Source organism: Carlito syrichta, unplaced genomic scaffold (genome assembly GCF_000164805.1).
Source record: "Carlito syrichta isolate Samal-C Ts95f unplaced genomic scaffold, Tarsius_syrichta-2.0.1 Scaffold304344, whole genome shotgun sequence".
Taxonomy (NCBI): Eukaryota; Metazoa; Chordata; class Mammalia; order Primates; family Tarsiidae; genus Carlito; species Carlito syrichta.
Window position 1 is genome coordinate 19,055 of NW_007248440.1, and position 23,001 is coordinate 42,055.

The window sequence follows — 23,001 nt, forward strand, 5'->3', positions numbered from 1 at the left end:
AGGTTTTTGACAGATTCTCTTGGATTTTCAAGGTATAGGGTCATATCATCAGCAAAGAGGAATAACTTGACTTCCTCCTTTCCTATTTGGATACCCCTGATTTCCTTCTCTTGACTAATTGCCCTAGCTAGGACTTCCAACACTATGTTGAACAAGAGGGGTGAGAGTGGGCAGCCTTATTTTGTTCCAGTTTTCAGGGGAAATGTTTCCAGCTTCTGTCCATTTAGCAATATGTTAGCTGTGGGTTTATCGTAAATGACACTTACTATTTTGAGGTATGTTCCTTCTATACCTAGATATTTGAAGGTTTTTATCAAGAAGAGATGCTGGATTTTATAAAAAAAAACTTTTTCTGCATCTAATGATATAATCATGTGGTTCTTGTTTTTACATCTGCTGATGTATTTAATGACATTAATGGTCTTCCGAATGTTGAACTAGCCCTGCATTTGGGGGATGAAGCCCACTTGGTCATGGTGGATGATTTTTGAGATGTTTTTGGATCCGATTTGCTAGAATCTTGTTGAGGATTTTTGTATCTGTGTTCATAAGGGATATTGACCTGTAGTTCTCTTTTTGTTGTTGTTGTTGGTTCTTTACCCAGTTTGGGTATCAGTGTGATGTTAGCTTCACGAAATGATTTGGGGGGAATTCTATCTTTCTCAATTGCCTGGAATACTTTCAATAGAATTGGTATCTGCTCTTCCTTGTACATTTTGTAGAATTCTGCTGGAAAGCCATCTGTTCTAGGGCTTATTTTTGTAGGAAGTTTTCGCATGACAGAGTCAATTTCCTGGGTTGTTATTGGTCTGTTTAGTGTCTCAATGTCTTCTTGTTTCAACCTGGGGGAGTTGTGTGATGTCAGAAAGTCCTCTATTTCATTTAGGTTATCAAGCTTGTTTCCATACAGGTGAACATAGTTATCTCTGATAATCTTTTGTATTTCTTCAGGATCAGTTATGGTTTGATCTTTTGTATTTCTCATTGTGTTTATTTGGGCTTTTTCTCTCTTTTTCTTGGTCGATCTGGTTAGGGGTTCATCAATCTTGTTAATTCTTTCAAAGAATCAGCTTTTTGTTTTGTTGATGTTTTCTATGATATTTTTGTCTTCTGTGTCCCATATTTGGCTCTTATTTTGGTGATTTGGATTTTTGTGCTAAAGTTCAGTTTTTGGTAGTCCTCTCTTTCCAGCTCCCTTAGGTGATTTGTTAGGCTCTCCACTTATGATCTTTCCATTTTCTTGATATGTGCTTGTAGAGATATAAGTTCCCCTCTTAGGACTGTTTTCCTGACATCCCAGAGGTTTTGGTAAGGTTTTTCTTCATTTTCATTTGTTTCCCGGAATCTTTAAATTTCTGCTTTGATTTCAGTGTTGACCCAATAGTTGTTCAGCATTGTGCTATTTAGTGTCCATGTCTTCGTGGGCTTTGGGGGAAATGTTGTTAGTGTTGATATTTATTTGTATTCCACTGTGGTCTGAGAATATGCATGGCAAGATTTCAACCTTATGGAATTTGTTTATGCTTGATTTATGGCCAAAAATGTGCTTTATCTTGGAACACATTTCATGTGGTGATGAGTAGAATGTATATTCTGTGGTCGTTGGGTGGAATAATCTGTTGGTATCTATTAAGTCCATTTGATTGAGTGTCAAGTTAAGTTTAGATCTCCATGTTGATTTTTTGCCTTGATGATCTATCTAGGGCTGTTAGTGGGGTATTCAAGTCCCTGATATAATAGTATTAGAGTCAATATCTTTTTTTAGTTTACTTAGTAGTTGCTTTATAAATGCTGGTGCTCCTATGTTGGGTGCATATATGTTTAGTGTGGCTATTTCTTGGTGATGATTGAAACTTTTATCATTATGTAGTGTCCTTTTGCATCTTTTAAAATTTTTGATAGCTTAATAGTTTTGTTTGATGTTAAGATCGTGACTCCTGCTTTCTTTTGTGTTCCATTTGCCTGGAAACTCATTTTCCATTCTTTAACTTTGAGTCTTGTTTAGCACTTGTAGTGAGATGAGTCTTCTGGATACAGCATATAATTGGGTCATGGTTTCTTGTCCAGTTTGCCATTCTGTGTCTTTTCAGTGGTGCAGTTAGTTCATTTGCATTCAGGCTGATTATTGAAATGTGATTATTTATCCCTATCATGAGGTTCTTATAAAGATTTTTCTTTGTTTGCTTGTTTTCTTTCAGCTTTGGGGTTGATGTATGTGTGTGTTTTCAAGTTTCTTGTTGTGTTGTATTCTCTGTTGATTCTGTGCTCTGCTGTTCTCTTAGAAATTGTGTGGTCATTCTTTTTTTCTTTCTTCTGTGCTTAATACCTTTTTAAGTGTCTCTGTAGAGTTGTTCTGGAAGCTACATAATCTCTTAGGGATTGGGTGTCTGGGAAGGATTTTAATTCTCCATCACTGATGAAACTGAGCTTGGTTGGATACGAAATTCTTGGTTTATCTTTGAGGACTTTGACTATAGGGCTCCAGTCCCTTCTTGCTTATAGTGTTTCTGCCAAAAGGTCTGCTGTTATTCTGATTGGTTTTTCCTGGTTTGTAGTCTGACCTTTCTCTCTTGCTGCCTCTAGGATTTTTTTTTCTTTTGTGCCTGCTTTGTATAGGTGAATTACTATGTGTCTAGGGGTTAGTCTTCTCATTTTATGTCTTATTGGGGTTCTCTGTATCTCTTGTGCTTGACTGGTTATATCTGTGGTGAGATGGGGAAAGTTTTCTTGGATTGCCTCCTGGAATACTTGTTCTAAGTTGTTCTCCATTTCCCTTTCTTCTTCTGTGATACCAATCAGGTGTAGGTTTGGCCTCTTGATATAATCACACATCTCTTGTAGGCTTTGTTCGTTCTTTCTGAGTCTTCTTTCTATGCTTTTTACAGATTGGGTTAATTCCATGTTCTGGTCTTTAAGCTCTGAGATTCTTTCTTCAGCTAGATTAATTCTGCTTTCCGTATTTGTCATCTTGTTATTTATTTCCTGGATGAAATTTTTATTGACAAATCTCTGTTACAAGTTCTTTCAGTGTTTCATCTAGTCTTTCTTGAGTCTTATTCACTCTTTCCATCCATTCCCTAATCCCTGTGGTATTCTGGGGCCAGTCATTAGTGACTTCCATTGCTTGGGCACCAGGGTCTGATTTTTCAGGAGTTTTTTCTTTGGTACACTTGAAATTGGCTGCAGACTTTCTTTGGTTTTTCCTCATTTGTGACAGATCTCTTGTTTTTCTCTTTAGTTCTGTTATTCCCTTCTGATGTTTGCTCAGTTCTCTATTCTTCCCTGATCTGGGCCCTGTATTTGTTCTATTTTGAAATAGGATGGTAGATGGGAAACTTTACTGTCTCTTGTAGTTTTTGAAATTTGAATAAAGTAGGAGATGGGGCACTAGGATTCAGAAATTACTTGTAAATTACAATGTTCACTTATTGTGGTATGCGTTCCCTGAGACCTACTCCTCATCATCACTCTATATGATGATGCAAAGCAGAAACCAATGCAAAAAACAAGTGAACACACACACAAACAGACACACACACACACCTCCAAACAAACTGGAATAACAGCAAAGTGAAACAAAACAAACAGCAAAAACCTAGGAAAAGTACACACACATACACACAAACACACACACAAACACACACACACACACACACACACACACACACACACACACACACACACACTCACACACCCATACCTAGCACAAAGTGAATAGAGAAGAAAAAAGAAAGACCAGAAATAAAAGGAATTCAGATCAAACCCTCACACATATATTGACACACACCTCAAACTATAAAAATGAAAATAAAAAACCCCAGAAAAACAAAAGAGCAAAAACAAACCAACTAAAACAACTAAATTTAAAGCTGAACACTCAATCATTCGCATACACACATAAACAGAAAACAGTAAATAAAAGAAGAAACAAAAAGAAAAGAAAAAAGTCTGGGAGGGGATGAAGATAAAACCCTCTCAGACACATTCATGCACAAAGGAAAAATATTTTGAAAATAGATGAACTAACAGTCAAAAAATTAAAAAAAAATTTAGAAATTAAAAAAAGAAAAAGAAAAAAACTGCCCTCTTGTGGCGGGCTCTGTAATTGGTCCTCTAATCAGTTCTTTCCTGCAGAGCCTCTCCTCAGTGTCCGGAGTAGGGAAGGAGGAGGGGCAGTGGAGGTGGGTGGTCAAGGGAGATCTCTTCCAGTTGGGAGGTGCGGGATTGTCTCTTTCCCAGGTATGTACTCACATGGGTGTTTGTTTAACTTTGGTATGAGGGAAATCCTGGCCTTACAGAATAAGTTAGAAGTGTTTTCTCCTCTTCTGTGGTTTGGAAAAGTTTGAGCATTGTTGGTATTAGTTCTTCTTTAAATGTTTAAATGTTCGTTTTTCTTTTAAAAGCAATAAGTTTAGGAGTTTTCTTTTTTGGGAGATTTTTGATTACTGATTCAATTTCCTTGCTAGCTATGTGTATTTAGGATTTCTACTTCTTTGTGATTCTATCCTGGTAGGCTGTGTTTCTGGGAATCTGTTCATTTGACCTAGATCATCCAATTTGTTGTCATACAATTTTTCATAGTACTTTCTTACAATACTTTCTATTTCAATACTGTCAGTAGTAATGCCTCTACTTTCATTTCTGATCTTAAGTAATGTGAATCTTCTCTTTTTCTTAGTCAGGCTAGGTAAAGGTTTGTCAATTTTATTGTTCTTTTTGAAGAACCAACCTTTGATTTTATTTACTTTTTGTTTTGTTTTTATATTATGTATTTTATTTATCTATTTTATTCATTATCATGTCTTTCATTTTGCTAACTTTGGGTTTAGTTTGTCCTTCTTTTTCTAGTTTCTTATGCTATAATGCTAAGTTGTTGATTTGAGAGTTTTCTTTTGTCATGTAAACATTTATGAATGTGAATTTCCTCCTTAGTACTGCTTTCTCTGTGTTCCATGACTTTTGGTATGTTCTGCTTTCATTTTTGTTTGCCTCAAGATATTTTCTCATTTCCTTCATTTATTCTTGATACATTGGTTGTTTAAGAGTGTGTTGTTCAATTTCCACAAATTTGTGAACTTTTCATTTTTTCTTCCTATAAAATTCTAGCTTAATTGTGGTCAGAGAAGATAGGTTATATAATAGTTATATTTCTAAGCTTTATTGAGAATTGTTCATGTCCTAATATATGGTCTACCCTTGAGAATGTCCCATGTGCACTTAAGAATGTATATTCTGTTGTTGTTGGATAGTGTTCTGTATGTGTCTGTTATATCTACTTGATTTATTGTGTGTTTCAAGTCCTCTGTTTCCTTACTTATTTTCTATCTTGTTTTTCTATCTATAATCGAAGTGGGATATTAAAGACTCCAACTATTATTTTACAATTGTCTATTTCTCCCTTTAATTCTGTTCATTTTTGTTTTGTATATTTTGATGACCTGTTATTAGGTGCCTACTATTTAAAATTGTGTGAACCTTTATTAATATATGTCTTCCTTTGTCTCTTATAAATTTTTATTTTAATTTAAAGTCTATTTTGTCTGATATTAGTATAGTCACCTCTGTTCTTTTGGTTATTGTTGCATGGAAAAGCTTTTCCCAGCTGGGCTCGGTGGCTCAGCCTGTAATCCCGCACCTTTGGGAGGCTGAGGTGAGTGGATTGCCTGAGCCTGCTGGTTCGAGACCCGCCTGGGCAGGCAAGACCTCATCTCTACAATAAATAAAAAATTAGCCAGGCATGGTAGCGCGTGCCTGTAATTCAGGCTACTCGGAAGGTTGAGGTGGAAGGATCTCCGGAGTCCAGCAGGTCAAGGCTGCGGTGGCCGGGAGCGGCCACTGCACTCCAGTCTGGGCGACAGAGTGAGACTCCAACTGAAAAAAAAAAAAAGCTTTTCCCATTCTTTCACTTTCAACTTATTCACGTCCTTAAATCTAAAGTGGACCCCATGCAGACAACATATAGTTGGAACAGGTTTTTTATCCCTTCTGTCAATCTTTGTCTCTTGACTGGAGAGTTTAATCCATTTGCATTCAAAATGATTATTTGTGTCATTTTGCTATGTGTTCCATATGACTTATAGCTTTTTTTGTTTCTCGTTTCTTACATTACCATTGTCTCATGTATTTAGTTGATTTAATTTTTTTTAATTTTTAATTATAGGTACATAATAGATATATATTTATAGGGTATAGGGATGTTTTGACACAGGCATACAATGTGTAATAATAAAATCAGGGTAATTGGAGTATCTATCACCTCAAGCATCTATCATTTCTTTGTGTTAGAAACATTTCAGTTCTACTCTTCATTATTTTAAAATGTACAATAAATTGTTGATTATAGTCACCTTATTTTACTATAAATACTAGATAATAGTTATTCTAACTATATATTTGCCCCCACCAACTATCCCCACTTTATCTCCTCTTCCCACATTCTGGGAACCATCATCCTACTCTCTATTTCCATGTGATCAATTATTTTGATTTTTAGCTCCCACATATAAGTGAGAGTGTGTGAAATTTGTCTTTTTGTGCCTGGATTATTTCATGTAACATAATGTCCTCCAGTTCCATCCATGTTGTTGCAAATAGTTGATTTTGTGTGTGTGCAGTGAAATGTCTTAAATCTGTTCTCATTTTCTTTTACATACATTTCACAGCTATTTTCTTTGTGATTATAATGGAGATCACATTTAACATACTGAAGTCACTCTAATTTGAATTTATACTAGCTTAACTTCAATAACATCCAAAAATTCTCCTCTCATTGATCTCATTCAGATCTGTCCTCATGCCCTTTGTATTTGGGTGTTACAAAATGACATTTTTATGTATTGTATGTCCTAAAACATAAACTCATAAATGTTTTTATGCATTGCTCTCTTAAATTATTAAAAAACAAAACATGGAGTTGCAAATCAAAGTTACAATATTAGCTTTTAAACTAATAGTAGATTTTTTTGAATGTATACTCATCTCTTAAATCATGTAGAGAATAACACAACATGAAGTTATAAACCAAAGTTAAAATAATTTATAATTATCCATGTATGTACTTTCACTGATGTATTTATTTTTTCTTACAGCTTTGAATTACTGTCTAGTGTTCTTTCATTTCAACCTGTAGAACTCCTCTTAGCATTTCTCACAGGCAGTTCTGGTAGTAACAAACACCCTTAACTTTTGTTGATCTGGAAAAGCCTTGAATTTCTCCTTCACTTTTGAAGGACTGTTTTACTGGATATAAGTTTCTTATCTGGTATTTTTTCCCCAGCACTTTGAATGTATTAGCCTACTGCCTTCTGGCTTCCAAAGTATCTGATGACAAATATGCTGAATCTTCTTGAGGATTCATGAGTCACTTTTCTCTTGCAGCTTTCAGGATTCTCTCATCTTTGGCCTATGACAATGTGATTATGATATGTCTTGGTCTGGGTATTTTTGAGTTCCTCTTGGAATTCATTGAACTTCTTGGATGTATATATTCATGTTTCTCATCAAATTTGGGAATATTTGGGCTATTATTTCTTGGAATAATTTCTGTGCTCCATTTCTCTCTCTCTCTCCTGGGATTCTCACAATGCATATGTCTATCTACTTGATGGTGCACCACAAGTCCCTTAGAATCTGTTAACTTTTCTTCAGTCATTTTTTGTTGTTGTGCCACAGAGTCAATAATTCCATGGTCCTATTTTCAGATTCTTTAATTCTTTTTTCTGACTGCTCAAGCCTGCTTTTGAATCCTATTAGTGATTTTTTAAAATTTTCAGTTATTGAATTTTTTACCTCCTGAAAGTTTTTTCATTTCTTTTAGATTTTCTGTCTCTTTATTGATATTTCCATTTTGTTCATACAGTATTTTCTTAACTTTTCCCATGTCTTCCATTAATTTTTTTTAACATCTTTTAGACAGTTGTTTAAAGTTTTTGCCTGGCCAAGTATGCCATCTGATCCTTCTCAGGGAGAGTTTCTATTGTTTGTTGTTTTTTTCCTTTAAATTGACTGTAGTTTTCTACTTCTTTGTATGTCTTGTGATTTTTTTCTGGTGAAAACTGGATATTTGGATCTAATAATGTAATAACTCTGGAAGTTAGATTCTTTCCCTTCCCCAGTATTTGCTGGTTTTTGCTTTTTTGATTGTTGTAGCCTATCTGTGTGCCAAGGATCAGCCTGAAATGTAAACTTAAGGTCTTCTTTAGCCTTTTTTGAACCTGCACCTTTCCCTGGATGTATACAGTGACTTTCTAAATTTCCTTGTATGTGTATTTCCTTTTGAATATCTGAAATTTTCATTGTCTGGCTCTTAAGAGGGGAAAAAGATAATAGTACAGGAAGGAAAAAAAAAGAATAGGAAAAAAAAGAGTGCTGCCCTTTTATACCCCTAAAAGTTGCTACAACTGTATTGCCTACTAAAATTGTGTTTTCTGACATGTCTTATCAAGAAAAAAAAGGTAATAAACGATCTTGTTCAATCTAGTTCATTTGAAAGGACAATCCTAAGAGTTCTTATCATAAAAAAAAGGAATAAGGTTTTCCAGAGAAACAGAACCAATAAGATGTTTGTATGTCAATAGGATATTTGTATGTATGTGTATATATATATGTACATATGTGTATGTATGTATATATGTACATACATATGTATTTGTGTTTGTGTGTGTTGTAGAGAGAGAAAGAGAGAGAGAGAGAGAGAGAGAGAGAGAGAGATTGATTGATTGAGAGAGTATGTGTGTGTTAAGGAATTGGCTTACAAGGTTATGAAGGCTTGACAAGTCCCAAATCTGCAGTGTAGGCTATAAGGAAGAGTTGCAGTTTGAATCCAAAGGCAGTGTTTTGGCAGAATTTCTTCTTGCCATGGCAGTTGAGTTTTTGTTCTATTTAAGCCTTCAAATAATTGGATGAGGCCCCCCACATTATGGAAGGTAATCTGCTTTACTCAAAATGCAGCAATTTAAATATTAATCTGATCCAAAAAAATACTTTCAGATAAATATCTAGAATATTATCTGTGTACCATGGCCTGCCAAGTTGACTCATAAAATTAATTATCTCACTATCTTTTTTTTTTGAGTTGGAGTCTCACTCTGTTGCCCAGGCTGGAGTGCAGTGGCAGGTTCACAGCCACCGCAGCCTTGACCTGCTGGGCTCAGGTAATCCTTCTGTTTCAGACTTTCAAGTAGCTGGAACTACAGGTGTGTGCCACCATGCCCAGCTAACTTTTTTTTTTATTTCTTTTAGTGATGAGGTTTTCCTAGGTTGCCCAGGCTGGTCTCAAGCCCTGGACTCAGGCAATCCTTTTGCCTCCACTTCCCAAAGTACTGGGATTACAGGCGTGAGCCACCACACCCAGCAACCTCACTATGTTAGTCTCATCAGCAAAATGATATTAAATGGCATAATACATTTTTGACCTCTTTATATTGACAAAAGTCTATATTTTGATAATTTCAATTCTTACAACTGCAATATTTTGTTTTTAACGACAGAAAATGTACTTATCTCTCTGTTCTATTGTGATGTCAAGGGTTTTGCTATATGGTGATAGCAAATCAAGTTCCTGACAGTAGTCTGGTCTATTGAACCACATTAGAAACCACATATTTGATGTTTCTACTGTCTCCCTACGACCCTTAGAGACCTCTTGATTGCAGGGATAAAGTCTGTACATTTCTCTCCCTAGAAATGAGACTTACACAATATCAAATGGGGTTGCTGTACAGCCATGAAACAGCCTAGGAAGCCTTGCTGGATGGGCCTACAATAGCCTGAAAATTCCCTAGTAAAGCAAAAGGCTAAAGACTCACTAACATAAACCTCTATGATGCTCCTGTGGCTTTGACTTTTAATAGATTATTATCCTCTCTGCCTGTTTTCTGTTCAACCCTGATCCTTTTTGTCTTCTTATTTCTTTCCATATTCTCTTGCTATCCCAACTTTCTGCCTGGAATTTTCCAGTCCATCAGCGTCTTCTCTCTTGAGATGATTATGTAACTATTTACTTTGGTAACTTATTCCATTAGCTACTCTCTGGATGAGAAGATTTTACTAATCTTCTTTATTTCCTAGGGCTCCTGAACTCATACTTTGGATCCCTGTTGCCTTTTAAAGTAATGTATGTCAATCATTTTTAATAGAATTTTGCATTTTTCTATTTCCTTAGCTATTTTTCTTGTGGGAATTTATATTAAGTACAAATGCTATTTATCCTCTGGAGTGACTTCTTTATCCAGCTTAACTTTACTAACCTGAAAATAAGCAAGTTAGAATTTATGACCATTAAGTTGTCTTCTAGCTGTGAAGCTGTTTGGCTGTGTTGGTAAAATGATTTTGAGGTTTAACAGGCATTGAAGATTCTTAAAAAACATGAAATTTAGTAAATGTCTTTCTCTGTGTCACATGTTCATAGTTGGGCATGTGTCCTGTTTTTAATGTCATAATAATCTGGTATTCTCAGACTCAAGGATTCCTTTATCTAGTTGTATTTTCACTTAATTTGGGACTTTTTCCTCCTTTACAGTCTGGGCTGAATTTTTCTTGTTAGCATACAGTTTACTCTTTAAGAAACCATGTGTAAAACATTCCTTCTTCAGGATACCAACAGACAGCAATTGATCAGATTTTGAAGAGGGCATCAGTGCCAGGATATGTGCAAAACATCATTGGTGTACAGGAAGAAATAGTCATATTTCTATTATAATTATTATTTTAATCTCATGCTTTAATCTCATTATCTTTTATATGTTTCATAATACATATATTGGTATGCTAGTAAATATATAGAGAAGTCTATTACTATATCTATATACAGTATTCTTGCTCAAACATTTCTTTCTGTTTGGGATGTTTGATTGAAAAGATTGCAGACTAAATATTTGCCTTCCTTAGAAAATTATTGATCTTATATTAATATAAGTATATAAATAAAATATAATCTCATATTTATATAAAGTCTAATGACTGTTAGGCTTTGTAAACTCATTATCAACTATGCTCTTGACACTTTGCTATTTTAGATGTAAAATCATTGGGGTTTTATACTTGTCAGTCAGGAATGGACTCTGATCAACTTAGGTAAGGATGTTGAAAACAACACTGGCTGGTTCACAAAATCCAGGGAGAAGCTGGGCATTCTGGCATCCCAAGGACACAGCTGTGAAAGCCCTAGACCTCAGGAAGAAAATCACCTGAACTCACCCTTAGGACCCTGCTACTGGCTAACTCAGCTCTCGTTACCTTCTCTCCTTCAGTGTTTCCACTCAAGATTCACATTTCCAAGAAAAAGAGTGTGATGGTCTACCATGACTCATATGCCACACCCCTAAAAAATCTTATTGGCATCATTCCATGTTTATTTCCTGGGATTGTGGAGGGAAAGTCCTTTTCAGCTGTCTGTGTCTATAAATTAAAGTACTAGTAGATGGCTACTTGCTAAAAACTGCCATTTCTAGTGATGGAATCATCATATTCAGAAAGAGAAAATGTGTAAAATGTCACTTTCCTACTAGGAGCAAAATTTGATTTTTATTTGTTTGTTTTTTTTCCCCTTCCCTTCACATTTCAGTTAAGTGATATTTGAATTCTTAAATTATCTCTATAAAATTGAAAGAAAAATATTCACCAAGGGTCAAATATAACTTAAAAATTTTTCTTTTTAAAAAAATTATTTACTTATTTATTTTTTTCTTCCCTTCTGATGGATTTTTATTGATCACTTATCTATCTCAACAAACATTTATTAAGGGCCTTTATTTGTACTAAGTACTCTTTTATGCAGTGACTGTGTATACAAGACAAACAAGATTCCTCCTCTCACACAAATTAAACTTTAGAAGGTTACTTATTCTGGGTTTTACTGTGAAGATAAAGCCAAGCAAAATGCAGGTAACTCAGAAGAAAAGCAGAAAACTTAGTTCCACAAGAGGCAATTATTGTTATAATTTCTTTTTTTAAAAAAAACATATTTTTTATTTTAAATTTGTGGGGTACAGTTAAAGGTTAGGTATACAAATATGCATTGTTCAGGCACCCTTGTTGATAAGGGGTGTCTCCCTGTCCCCAGACAGATATTGACTACCGTTAATCTCACCTCCCTTTCCCTTACTACCCCCCCATAGTTTCCTGCCACTGTCAATCCTTTACAATAGATGTTCAAGGTCCACTTATGAATGAGAACATATGACACTCAGATCTTTGTTTCTGTGAGAGATCATTCTATTTATTTTTTAATTATAAAGATGTGGGGTACAATTCAGGTTTAGGTATACAAGCATTGATTATGCAGGTACCCTTGTTGATGAGGTATGCCCCTCCCTCCCCTAGCAGTTTCCCTCAACTGCCAATCCCATCCCCCTCCCCTGTCAGTTTCCCATTACTGCCAAGCAACTTGGATGATTTGGAGTCGATCATACTCAGTGATCTAGCACAGAAACAAATAACAGAGTGTCATATGTTCTCACTCATAAGCAGACCTTGAAAACTATAATACTATAAAATTTTTCATTAATAACTGGAAACCCTTAATATAATTTTTGAAAATTTAGAACTGATTTTAAATTAAATTTGCTTTTAAAACTTATTTACTTTCCCCAATTATATCAATAAATTACTATCTTCTGATACACCATAATATCCAAGTTTAGTCACTGTCTTTAATTCATAGAACAGGACAAGATAAAATGTTTAGATTGAAATTTAATTTTTTTGAAATGTTAAAAAGAAAAAAGTTAAATATAGAATATGCATTTTGGGGAAATGGGACTTTACTGATTCTCCTTCTCCAGATAGTCTGTTGGAAAATATTGAAGGGAGAATCTTCAAGCACAGATTAGATAATCTTTGAATTTGAAAATGATTTAGTGGGGATCTCAAATAATGAACTTTTTAAAAGGCAAAATTTGAAGGTCATAGATTAAAATTCTTTTAGGACAGGATTTATTTAGATAGAGTGGGTCATTGAGATGTAATTAATGTAGAACCAAAACACACTCCTCATCCCTCTGCCCAAGTATATTTCTGCTACTGAAACACCAGTTTGGTTGAATATGGCCTTGAATTTCATGGTAAAAGTCAAATGCCATTTTGGAGAATAAAATCTATTCTCATTTTAAATCTCAATGAGTGCTTTTTCCTTTATGTAACTTATAAGCAACCAGAGTCTAGAATTAATGTGACACCTGGTAGGTACTTTTCAAAGCAGGGAATGAAAGTGCATAATTTGAGTATAACCCATGATGTCCAGAATAGGAGCACGGTACAGTCAGTGGTAACCAGGCTCCCTTGCATGAGGACCAAGAGTGTGAAAATTGCAAAGAAATTTGGGAGGCCAAGGTGGGGATTGCCTGAGCCCAAGGGTTCAAGAACAGCCTCAGCAACTTGGCAAGACCTCATCTCTACTATAAATCAAAAAATTAGCCAGGCATGGTAGCATGCGCCTGTAGTTCTGGCTACTTGAAAGGCTGAGGCAGAAGGATCACCAGAGCCCAGAAGGCTGACGTTGGGGTGGCAGTGAGCGTGCCATTACAGTCCAGCCTGGGCAATGGAGTGAGACTCCAACTCAAAAAAAAAAAAAAAACAAAAAGAAAAAAAATTGAGAAGAGAAACCTTACTGCTGATTCTCAGTTATGATTATGAGAGTTATGATACATGGAACTAATGGAATGACATGAGTAAAATATTTCATTATATCTCTTCATCATAGCCCCTCAATCTGTTATCTCTTTAAAGGAAAAGAATTAGTTCTAGTAATGATTTAAATAAATGTAGTTAATTTGAAACTTCCAGCCAGATCAGGTGTGATTTGTCAAGGGTTGAGAGATGGAAAATAATTTTATGCATTTTCACAGGCTACCTGCTATGCACATAACATCATATAGAACATTCTCAGATTCACCAAAATCTGTTAGTGGGCAGGGGGAGGAAGTGAGAGGGGAGGAAACAAACCATACAAATAACAATTACATATACTTGCTATACACATATATATATATTGCAGACAAATGTAATACATTAATGTAATACATTAAAATGTAGAAAATCAAAAGAAATAGAGATTAGTATGATCAGCAGCAGATTAAAGGTCAACATAGGAGAACTAAGACTTGAAATGGGACTTTAGTGAGGAGTAGGACTCAGATATGAGAAACAGAAAATAGAAGGACCATTCTGCATTTTGGCTATGTAGAAACCCTAATTTAGGATCCTTTTATGTAAAGTTAAGTTCACTGGCAACTTTGAGGGGACAGAATTTTAATATTAGTTTGTAAGAAAATGTATAGTGATTGGAAACTCTTTACATGAGTAATTAATGCAAGAAGTGCATCTCGTTTCTTCCTTCCAGGTGTGTCTGCACAGCTTACCAGCACCCGGCACCGTCGGAATACATCTGTAGGAACACCATTTTGGATGGCTCCTGAGGTCAGATAGAATTTTGAAGGAGACAATGTAGTACTTGATCCTTTCTGACTCCTTTTTATGTGTACTCTGTCCCCATAGGTGTTTTGGAATATAACAGAAGGAACTGTCAGTTGTATTACTGTAATGTGAGATTTTTGCATGTATGAATAGCCACATGGGAGGTGGTCATTAAATGGACTTTGAATGAATACATGAATTAGTAAAATACTGAGTGAATGGATCAGATGAGATAAAAAGAAACTACTTACAGCTTTGATCTTTTATTAAAATTAGTTAGCAAAAATCTGTATTAACGGTATTTGCATTCTGTTATTAAATAATAATATAAATTTTATGAGAACCCCTAGCCTTTGTGACTTCAGATCCAGGTGTGCTAACCTCCATGGCAGGCTCTGTGTTGTCACTCAGGCTGGGGGCTAAGTGCAGCTTCAGTAGATTCTTTTCACCATGACCTTTGGGAAGTTGTAGCTAAACTGCTAAAATAGTTGAGGGGAAAAGTTTTTGAGTCACATCTGCTCCTCACAGTTATAGTTAATGCTTTTAGTTTTTAAAATTATGTTTATCACTCATAATGAATGCTTATTTTTGAAAACTCTCTGCAGCTGTTGGGAAAAGATCTGCTATTTATCTCTAATTTTCTAGGGAGTGAAGGGAAGAGAAATAGTTCAAACACTGTATTGATATTGCAAAATCTTATAATTAAATTTGTTTGAGGATTATATCCTGGTGTACTGTTTTTATTTGAATTCTAATTCAATTATTACTTACAAAATAAGTTAAAATGTAAACAATATAAAATATGGAGAGAGGATAAATTGTTTTAAGAAACTTTTAAAATAATACAATTGATTAAAAAACTTTATAACAGGGAATACATCTTAGAATAAAAATTATAGCCATATAAGCAAAAACAAAATTGGATAAGAGAATCTCAAATGTGAATTTCTGTAGTTTGCTCTGATATATTAACAATATTTTAAAAACTTATGAAAAATTTACACAAATGAGAAGTTTAATAAAAATATAGGTAAAATATCAAGCAGTACATTTGTTTTCATATATTAACAATTAAAATAATAATAAATAATATATAATAACTATATTATTATATAATTAATAGCCTAGCTTGGTTTTTGTATGTTAATTTATAGTAACAAAGTCATTATTATATATTTAAGTTTGCCATTTGGTAAAAACACTTAATATGCAATTCCTAGACAGTCATTTTTTTGATGAGTCATTATTCATTATTAAGAAACCTATGGTACCACAAATAGGGCTTGAAAGTTCTTTCCTGCTTAGCAAACTAATGAATGTTATAGAAAATATAAAGATTCACTGTAATTTTTTCAAGTTCTCATGTAAATATATGTTTGAGATTTTTCTGCATATTATATTCACTTCTCTGTAATAAGTACTTTCTAGCTTTGAAGAAGAACATATTTTTGGATAATCAGCTTTCTAGTTAATCAAGATATTCAATATATCCCACTCCATGTTATTATTGACAAATTTCTAAGAATTAGAAAGCAATAATGTAAACAAATATAAATATATTTACCATAAAGGCATAGAAGTCTTTCAGTCTTTTTAGAATCCCAGAGGCAAGCTTATTCAAATCAGTTATCAGTTGAAAAGTGAAGTTCTTGATTTGACATTTTTAAATTAGATTATGCCTCAGAGGTAGTATTTTTATTTATGTAAAACCATTCTTCTCAAATTGGAGTACAAATGTGCCAGAATGAACTGAACAAGGGAAATGGTGACTATGGCAGGCGACCATAAAACTTACACAAACCAGCACACATTGGAGAATGAAGAAGGATAATATTTATAGTGATTCTAGGACAGCAAGCATAAAACAAGATTGTCCTAGGCAGTCTTGAGCCTATGGGGAGATGTTCCAGGACCACATGTGTAAAGCTGTAAAAATAATGCATTATCCTGAAGCATCAATTTTACTAGGAACAAAAAGTTGGTGTGGCCAAAAATATATTTTTATGCTAAGGCAAACAAAGATATACTATATAACAGAATGGAAAATTCATATGAATGTATCTTAAAATTTTTTAACAGTTTTATAGAGATATAATTCATATACCATATGATTCACTTACTTAATGTGTATGAGATTCTGATTTTTTTAAATATACATATACAAGATTGTAGAATCATTTTCACAATCTAAGTTTAAACATTTTTGTTCCCTTTAAAAGAAACCCTATGCTCATTAACAGTCATTCCACATTTCTCCCCAAACACCTGTACCCTAGGCAACCATTAATCTATTTTCTGTCTCTATGGATTGGACTTTTCTGGAAATTTCATATAAATGGAATTATCTAATATGTGGCCCTTGTGTCTGGTTTCTTTTATTCAGTGTAATGTTTTCAAGGTTGATCCATGTTGAAGCATATAATGATACTTCATTTATGACTGAATGGTATTTCATTGTATGTATATAATACATTATGTTTATCCATTTATCAGTTAATAGACACTTGAATTTTTTTTCACTTTTTGGTTATTATGGATAATGTTTCTATGAATATTTGGCACATATATTTTTATGTAAAACTTGGAACTCATACTTTCAGTACTTAGGATATGCTCTGTGATTTCAGCAGTGCACTCTCATGTGACTGGAAATAATTTTGTAGGAAGGATTAAGAAACACTGTGTAAGGTGATGTCCCCATCGAACTAACTCTAAGTTGGGATAATATATTCTCTTTCTGTCTCTCCGAGTCTCTCTCTGTAAACATACATATGCATATATATAATTTACTTGTGTATGTACTTATTATTAACCTCCAGATACTTAGAAATGGACTGGTTCCAGGGGTTTATTTGCCCATGAACTCACCACCCAAGCAAGAACTAGAATGTTATCAATAGCTTACATCTGCCTCTAGCTCTTCCTCTAGATCATCAGTATCTTGCCTCCTCTCTAGAGTAACTGCTACCCTATATGCTATGTTTATCATTGCCTTCTTTTTAATTTTTAATCGCACTGATATGTGTGATCATTGCCATCAGTGTCAGGGTATGAATAAAGACTGATTCATGAAGAAATCACCCCTCCTAAGTGACACGTTTGTAAATGTTGCCAACTAAACTCCAGTGTGCCAACATAGGGATCGTTAAAAATGCGTTAGGACTGATGTTAAGTGGAGAAAGGTGAAATATTGTTTCAGACAAGGCCTTATATTTCTTTCACTTTATGTATCATTTTACAGTACTGTAGATAACAATTCAAATCTGCCATAATATCAAAATCATTTTTTAATTTTTCTTGTGGGTTTGCATTCACAAAGTATAAAACTTTAAAAATATAAAAAATAATTTTTAAAATATAAAGTTGAATTTCCTTTTTGTGATTACTGATGTTAATCATTAGCATTCATGGTCCATTTGTATTTGTATTTATACATTTAGAAATAAATTGCAAAGTAATTAATGCAATAATTTTCCTATGTAATACTTATCTTTATTATGTTGCAAAGATAGATCCCCCCTTTTCCTTGTGTCTAAGTTACATCTTTGATTAATGACATGTTTTTAAACCTGGTTGCAGTTTTAAAATTTAAGGTGATCCTAGATAAGCTGTTGGTAAATCATCATCAATGTTTATTTTTATTCAGTTTATTTCTTTTTATTAGTGACTTCAACCTCTTTGCATTTCTCCAAATTTGTCTCATTGCTACCGTGGATATCCTTGACTTCTTGTTGCCAGTAAAGATCATGGCCATCTAACTAGACTTCCCTCAAGCTTATTTTTCTTTACTTCTTCCACTTTTAACTCTTTAAAGATGTGTTCTTTATCCTTGTCTAGCGAATGTCCGCATTCCCTCATCAAATGCTTATTGAGTGAGTCCAACTATGCAGTCTAGCTGTGCATTTGATTCCATCACTTCCCATTGGGACACTGTTTCTTTCCTCTTTTGCTCTGTATTTTCAAAATATTTCCTTTCATGGGTTTCTTCCCTTGTATTTGTAAACCTGCTAAAATATTCTGTGTTCTCAGAATAAAAATACTACCACTAATACTAATACTACTTTGATCTTCTCCTAAATTATTGCCTTTATCTTTCCTTGTAGCAATCAAACTTCACCAGTTTAACCTCTTAATGCTTTGTTGTAATTATTTTGCTATATGTTATTAGAGTCACACATACTTTGTCTATTTTGTTGTTATTTCTAAAAGGTGATTGCATGTGAACAACAATTGGATACCACTTATGATGCCAGATGTGACACTTGGTCCTTGGGTATTACAGCCATTGAGTTGGGTGATGGAGATCCTCCACTAGCCGACCTGCATCCCATGAGAGCACTCTTCAAAATACCAAGGTCAGATGACTAACATTGAGTTCAGTATCTGTAGCCCAATTTTCTTGCTACAGTTGTTGAGTGTTCATCATACTCATCATGCACATATTCAGATATATACCAAGTTGGGAATAAAGTGACCTGGAATATTATTCTGCTCTTCCAAAACACTGTATTTGTCAGTAATTGAATTTCCCTAGTCTACATTTTTTAAAAAATCTCTTGATAATCAGTATGTCTTTCTCTCTTTTGTTAAGGTTTTATTTCAGATAATAGAACTTCTTCCCACTCTTTATACATTCCCCAATGAATCAGTGAAGTACCCTATCCGTAGTCAATGCAACAGTGATTTTGTCTTCACCTACCAGTCCAGTAATTTCTTACCACTTGCTAAGACTTCTCTTTATTCAGAACTTTAAAAATAATATTATTAAGAAAATGATAAATAGACTTTATTGATAAAATACTAATTTTAAACATTTGCTATTTTAACGATGTTAATATAAAACAATAAATTTAAATGAATAACCTCTTTGACTCCAAGAAAGCACCTTATTATCTATGGAGATCCTACACGCTCCATTAAACAAATTTTGTGGTTCCAATGCCTGTAAAACATAGAATAATATGTACAAAGCCATGGGGAAAATATTCTAGTCTTAAAGAAATAATGTCAATGTGATGTATTCATTTCCAAATGGATTAATTTGGAATATGTTGCATGTAATTAATTATTATAAGACCAAAGCATTTGAATTTGTTTTTCATTTTATCTTTGAATTTCCTGTTCTATCTGTTTCAAATTATATTACCTTAGCTATATATCATCCTTTTCATACTGCTTATTTTGTAAATGGGGAAACAAGATTACAGAAAAGAAAGGAAAACCTTCTCTGTACAAGTCTAAGACATTTCATTAAATTTGAGGAAAAGTTTTCAACAAGGGTACTTGCATGATCAATGTTTGTATACCTAACTCTGAATTGTATCCCATATCTTTATAATAAAATTTTTTTTTAATTTATATTTTCCAATTACTGTTGTCATTCAGTATGTAAGGAGAAGTGCTATACTTCCTGAGCCATTTTAATTATAGTTTAAATCACCGTATTTAGCCTGAAGTTATTACTCTTGGGATGATGCCATATGAAGGATCAATGAGACTGTTGACATGTAGTGTACCTAAGGAATATGTAGTGTGCAAAGTAATTCTGGAAACAACATCGTTTTAGTTATTTCATATTATTTCTACCACCAGCATGTCTCTAAAATGAAATTCCAAGATTACTGACTATAGAAATATGTAGTGAAAGGGGATATGAAAAGCTACCCAATTCTGAGTGTTCTGAAATAATCAAAACTTTGTTATACTAAAGTAAAGCAATAAATCTCATAAAAGGTAATTTTTAAGAGGACAAGAAGCAAAATGAGATTTTTGGAGAAAGGAATTACTTCTTTTAATGTGCAAATAGAGATCTTCAAATAGTCCTAAGCATTGTGAAATGAGCTTAGATGTGATCTGGAGTAGATGAGTAGCTGCACTTTTCTTTAATGAGCCTGTACAAACTATACGTTAATTTCATTATGAGCTATTTAAGGAGTAATGCAGAACTGAAGGCAAAGTATTTCCATTCCACTAATGAAAACAAAGAGCTGTTAGAATTAACATAAAGCAGCACTTCAACAGATTCCACTATCATGGTTGATCAATGTTGCTTGATTACAGAGTTAGAACAGCCTCGTTTTCAAATGATGTTCCTTTGTATTCATGGATGTACCCCAAAAGAAAAGATTTGTTCTTAAATGGAAAGGAATTAATAACAAATTTTTTAAGTGGCATTCAGAGCTTTATAACTAGTAATGCTTTTTAGTTCCTTGCTTTTGTGACACTTGTTTCTTGCCACGTATCCAGTGAAAAAAAGAACAACCCATGAAAACATTCTACTGTGCCTCTCTCCTCCATATTCCATATACGTCACCTCTGTGCTCCCTGGATATTCCTCAGGGACTTCTATGGGACTCGTAGGAAAACATTTTTTTCTCCGGTATTCAATTTTTAGTCCCAAAGAATTGCTGTTTTCTTCTAGGGCTGTCAGGAAAAAGCAAGAAGAGTATTTAAAATAAGAAAATTAACAGTTGGAAAAATTGAGTCATATATTGTTTTCAGAGAAACAAGGAATGTGTCATTTTATGGAAAGAATGATTAATAACTAATGCTCTGTCTTGAAATAGGAAACCGAAGACAATCCTTGATTATAACCAGAAGAACCTATGACTATAGTAATGCCTTAGTCTATTCAGCTCTGCCTCTCACTCTACACTGACTGACCAATTACGCTTTCCAACACTGATCCTTATTTTTGTAGGAATCCACCCCCCAAACTAAGGCAACCTGAGCTATGGTCGGCAGAATTCAATGACTTCATTAGCAAGTGAGTAATAATAGAGTCTAAAAAAACAAAAACAAAAACAAAGAGACCAGCCTCTATAACAGAATCTCTTCCTATTTCTTCTTATCTGTTAAACAGCCCCAGAGGTTTCCATTATTTTCTGCAGAAGAAGCATCTGTAGTGTCTTTTAAATGTTCAGTGAATTCATCATTACTCAAGTAATGACCTTAGGGTCATGTTTATTCACTTATCAATAGCTATGCTTCTGTAGATGCTTTATGGTACATAGACACATTCTTCTGTTCACCTGCCTTTTGAAGTTATGCCCTCAGCATTTTCCATCTGCTCACTTAGGTTCTACCTAGTCAGTTGTTTAATCCGTCATTTTATCTACATCACTAATTCTCATTATAATCAGAGAATTTTCATTACAATTAGTGAATCAGATATTCATATCTATAAAATACTTATGCATTTGAAACTCATTGAACATTCTTAATTTGACAAATATTTAGCTCAAGTGCAATGCCTCCAGACAATTGACTAGAAACTAGGAGTCAGCTATTTCTAGAAATTTGTCCCATAAACTTTTCATTACAATTTTTATTTTGTCTTCATCTTAAATAAATAAGGTAATGAATGACCCCTTGTTACAAATAGGGAATATGGTATGCCAAACTACTTAGAAAATGTAGATAGTGCAAATAAAGTCGCAGACCCAACAATATTCATACATGCTAATATCACTGGTTCTCCCACCAAGAATTTCTGCTTATTCTTCTAAAGACAAAAAGCTTATATTCAAGAATTTGTGAAAACTCAAGAAAGATTGTTTTTTTAAAATTTTCACTTGATCAGACATTACTAAGCATGTGTCGTGCAAAGCATTGCATTTAATAAACTGCAATCACATTTATCAAAGCGCTTAGGAGAATCACGGAAACATGAAGGGCCCTCATGATTTGCAAGGTCTACCCGTGTCTGTAGATTCTTCTTCTTAGATTCTCAGTGAAATTTAGTGTCTTTGACATATTTCCTACAGTTTCCCCTCTGAGAAACATTTCCTGGGTTTCCACCAAGCAATTAGTATTCGGTCCTGTGTGCTACTGCATTTTGCTCCTCATTCTCTAATGACATGCCTATAACTGTTTTGACATCTTTCTCTCTAACTAGACAGTAAGCCACTCTAGGGTCCTGAATGTGCCTTGTCAATGTAACTCCAGTGTCTTAGCAGAGTGCCTGATACACATTAGCTATTTGATAGAGTTTTACTTGAATAAAACAATTTTACATGTGATTTTTCTGTATATATAGATACAAGTGCTACTAGATACAAGATACTAGATTTATTGTATTAAACTAAATGAAAACTAAGAGCACTTGTTTTTATTTTCTGACATTGCCCTCCTTAGTCCATAGCATATTTTAGCATCCCTGGGAAATATCTTTTGGGTTAAACCCAATGAAATAAGTTGCCAAATTATTATCCCAGGATTAACAAAACTGATTAGAAATGTCACTGCTCAAGCTAAGGCATGACAGCCCAGTTTTCTTATAATCGTAGATTCTCTGAATCTCAGGGTTAGATAGGACTTGGAAAGTTGTATGGCACAAATTTATAGCCAGAGCTTAAATCCTTCTCAAAGATGTGCATTGAGTACCCTTCCAATCAGTACTTAAAATCCCTAATAAAAATAAGTATGCTGCCGGGCTCGGTGGCTCAGCCTGTAATCCCACGCCTTTGGGAGGCTGAGGTGAGTGGATTGCCTGAGACCGCAGGGTTCGAGACCCGCCTGGGCAGCGAGACCTCATCTCTACAATAAATCAAAAAATCAGCTGGGCGTGGTAGCACATGCCTGTAATTC

General features: G+C 34.2%; 1 protein-coding gene across 1 annotated transcript in view; it reads left to right on the top strand.

The window, feature by feature from the left end:
- Positions 1 to 23,001, top strand: part of LOC103262133 (myosin-IIIa-like) — a 104,662-nt gene that overhangs the window by 19,001 nt on the left and 62,660 nt on the right. Inside the window, exons 5-7 of the mRNA XM_008059746.1 lie at positions 14,339 to 14,415; positions 18,622 to 18,767; positions 21,113 to 21,178. Coding sequence (XP_008057937.1) covers positions 14,339 to 14,415; positions 18,622 to 18,767; positions 21,113 to 21,178 — 289 coding nt within the window. The remainder of the gene's footprint in view (positions 1 to 14,338; positions 14,416 to 18,621; positions 18,768 to 21,112; positions 21,179 to 23,001) is intronic.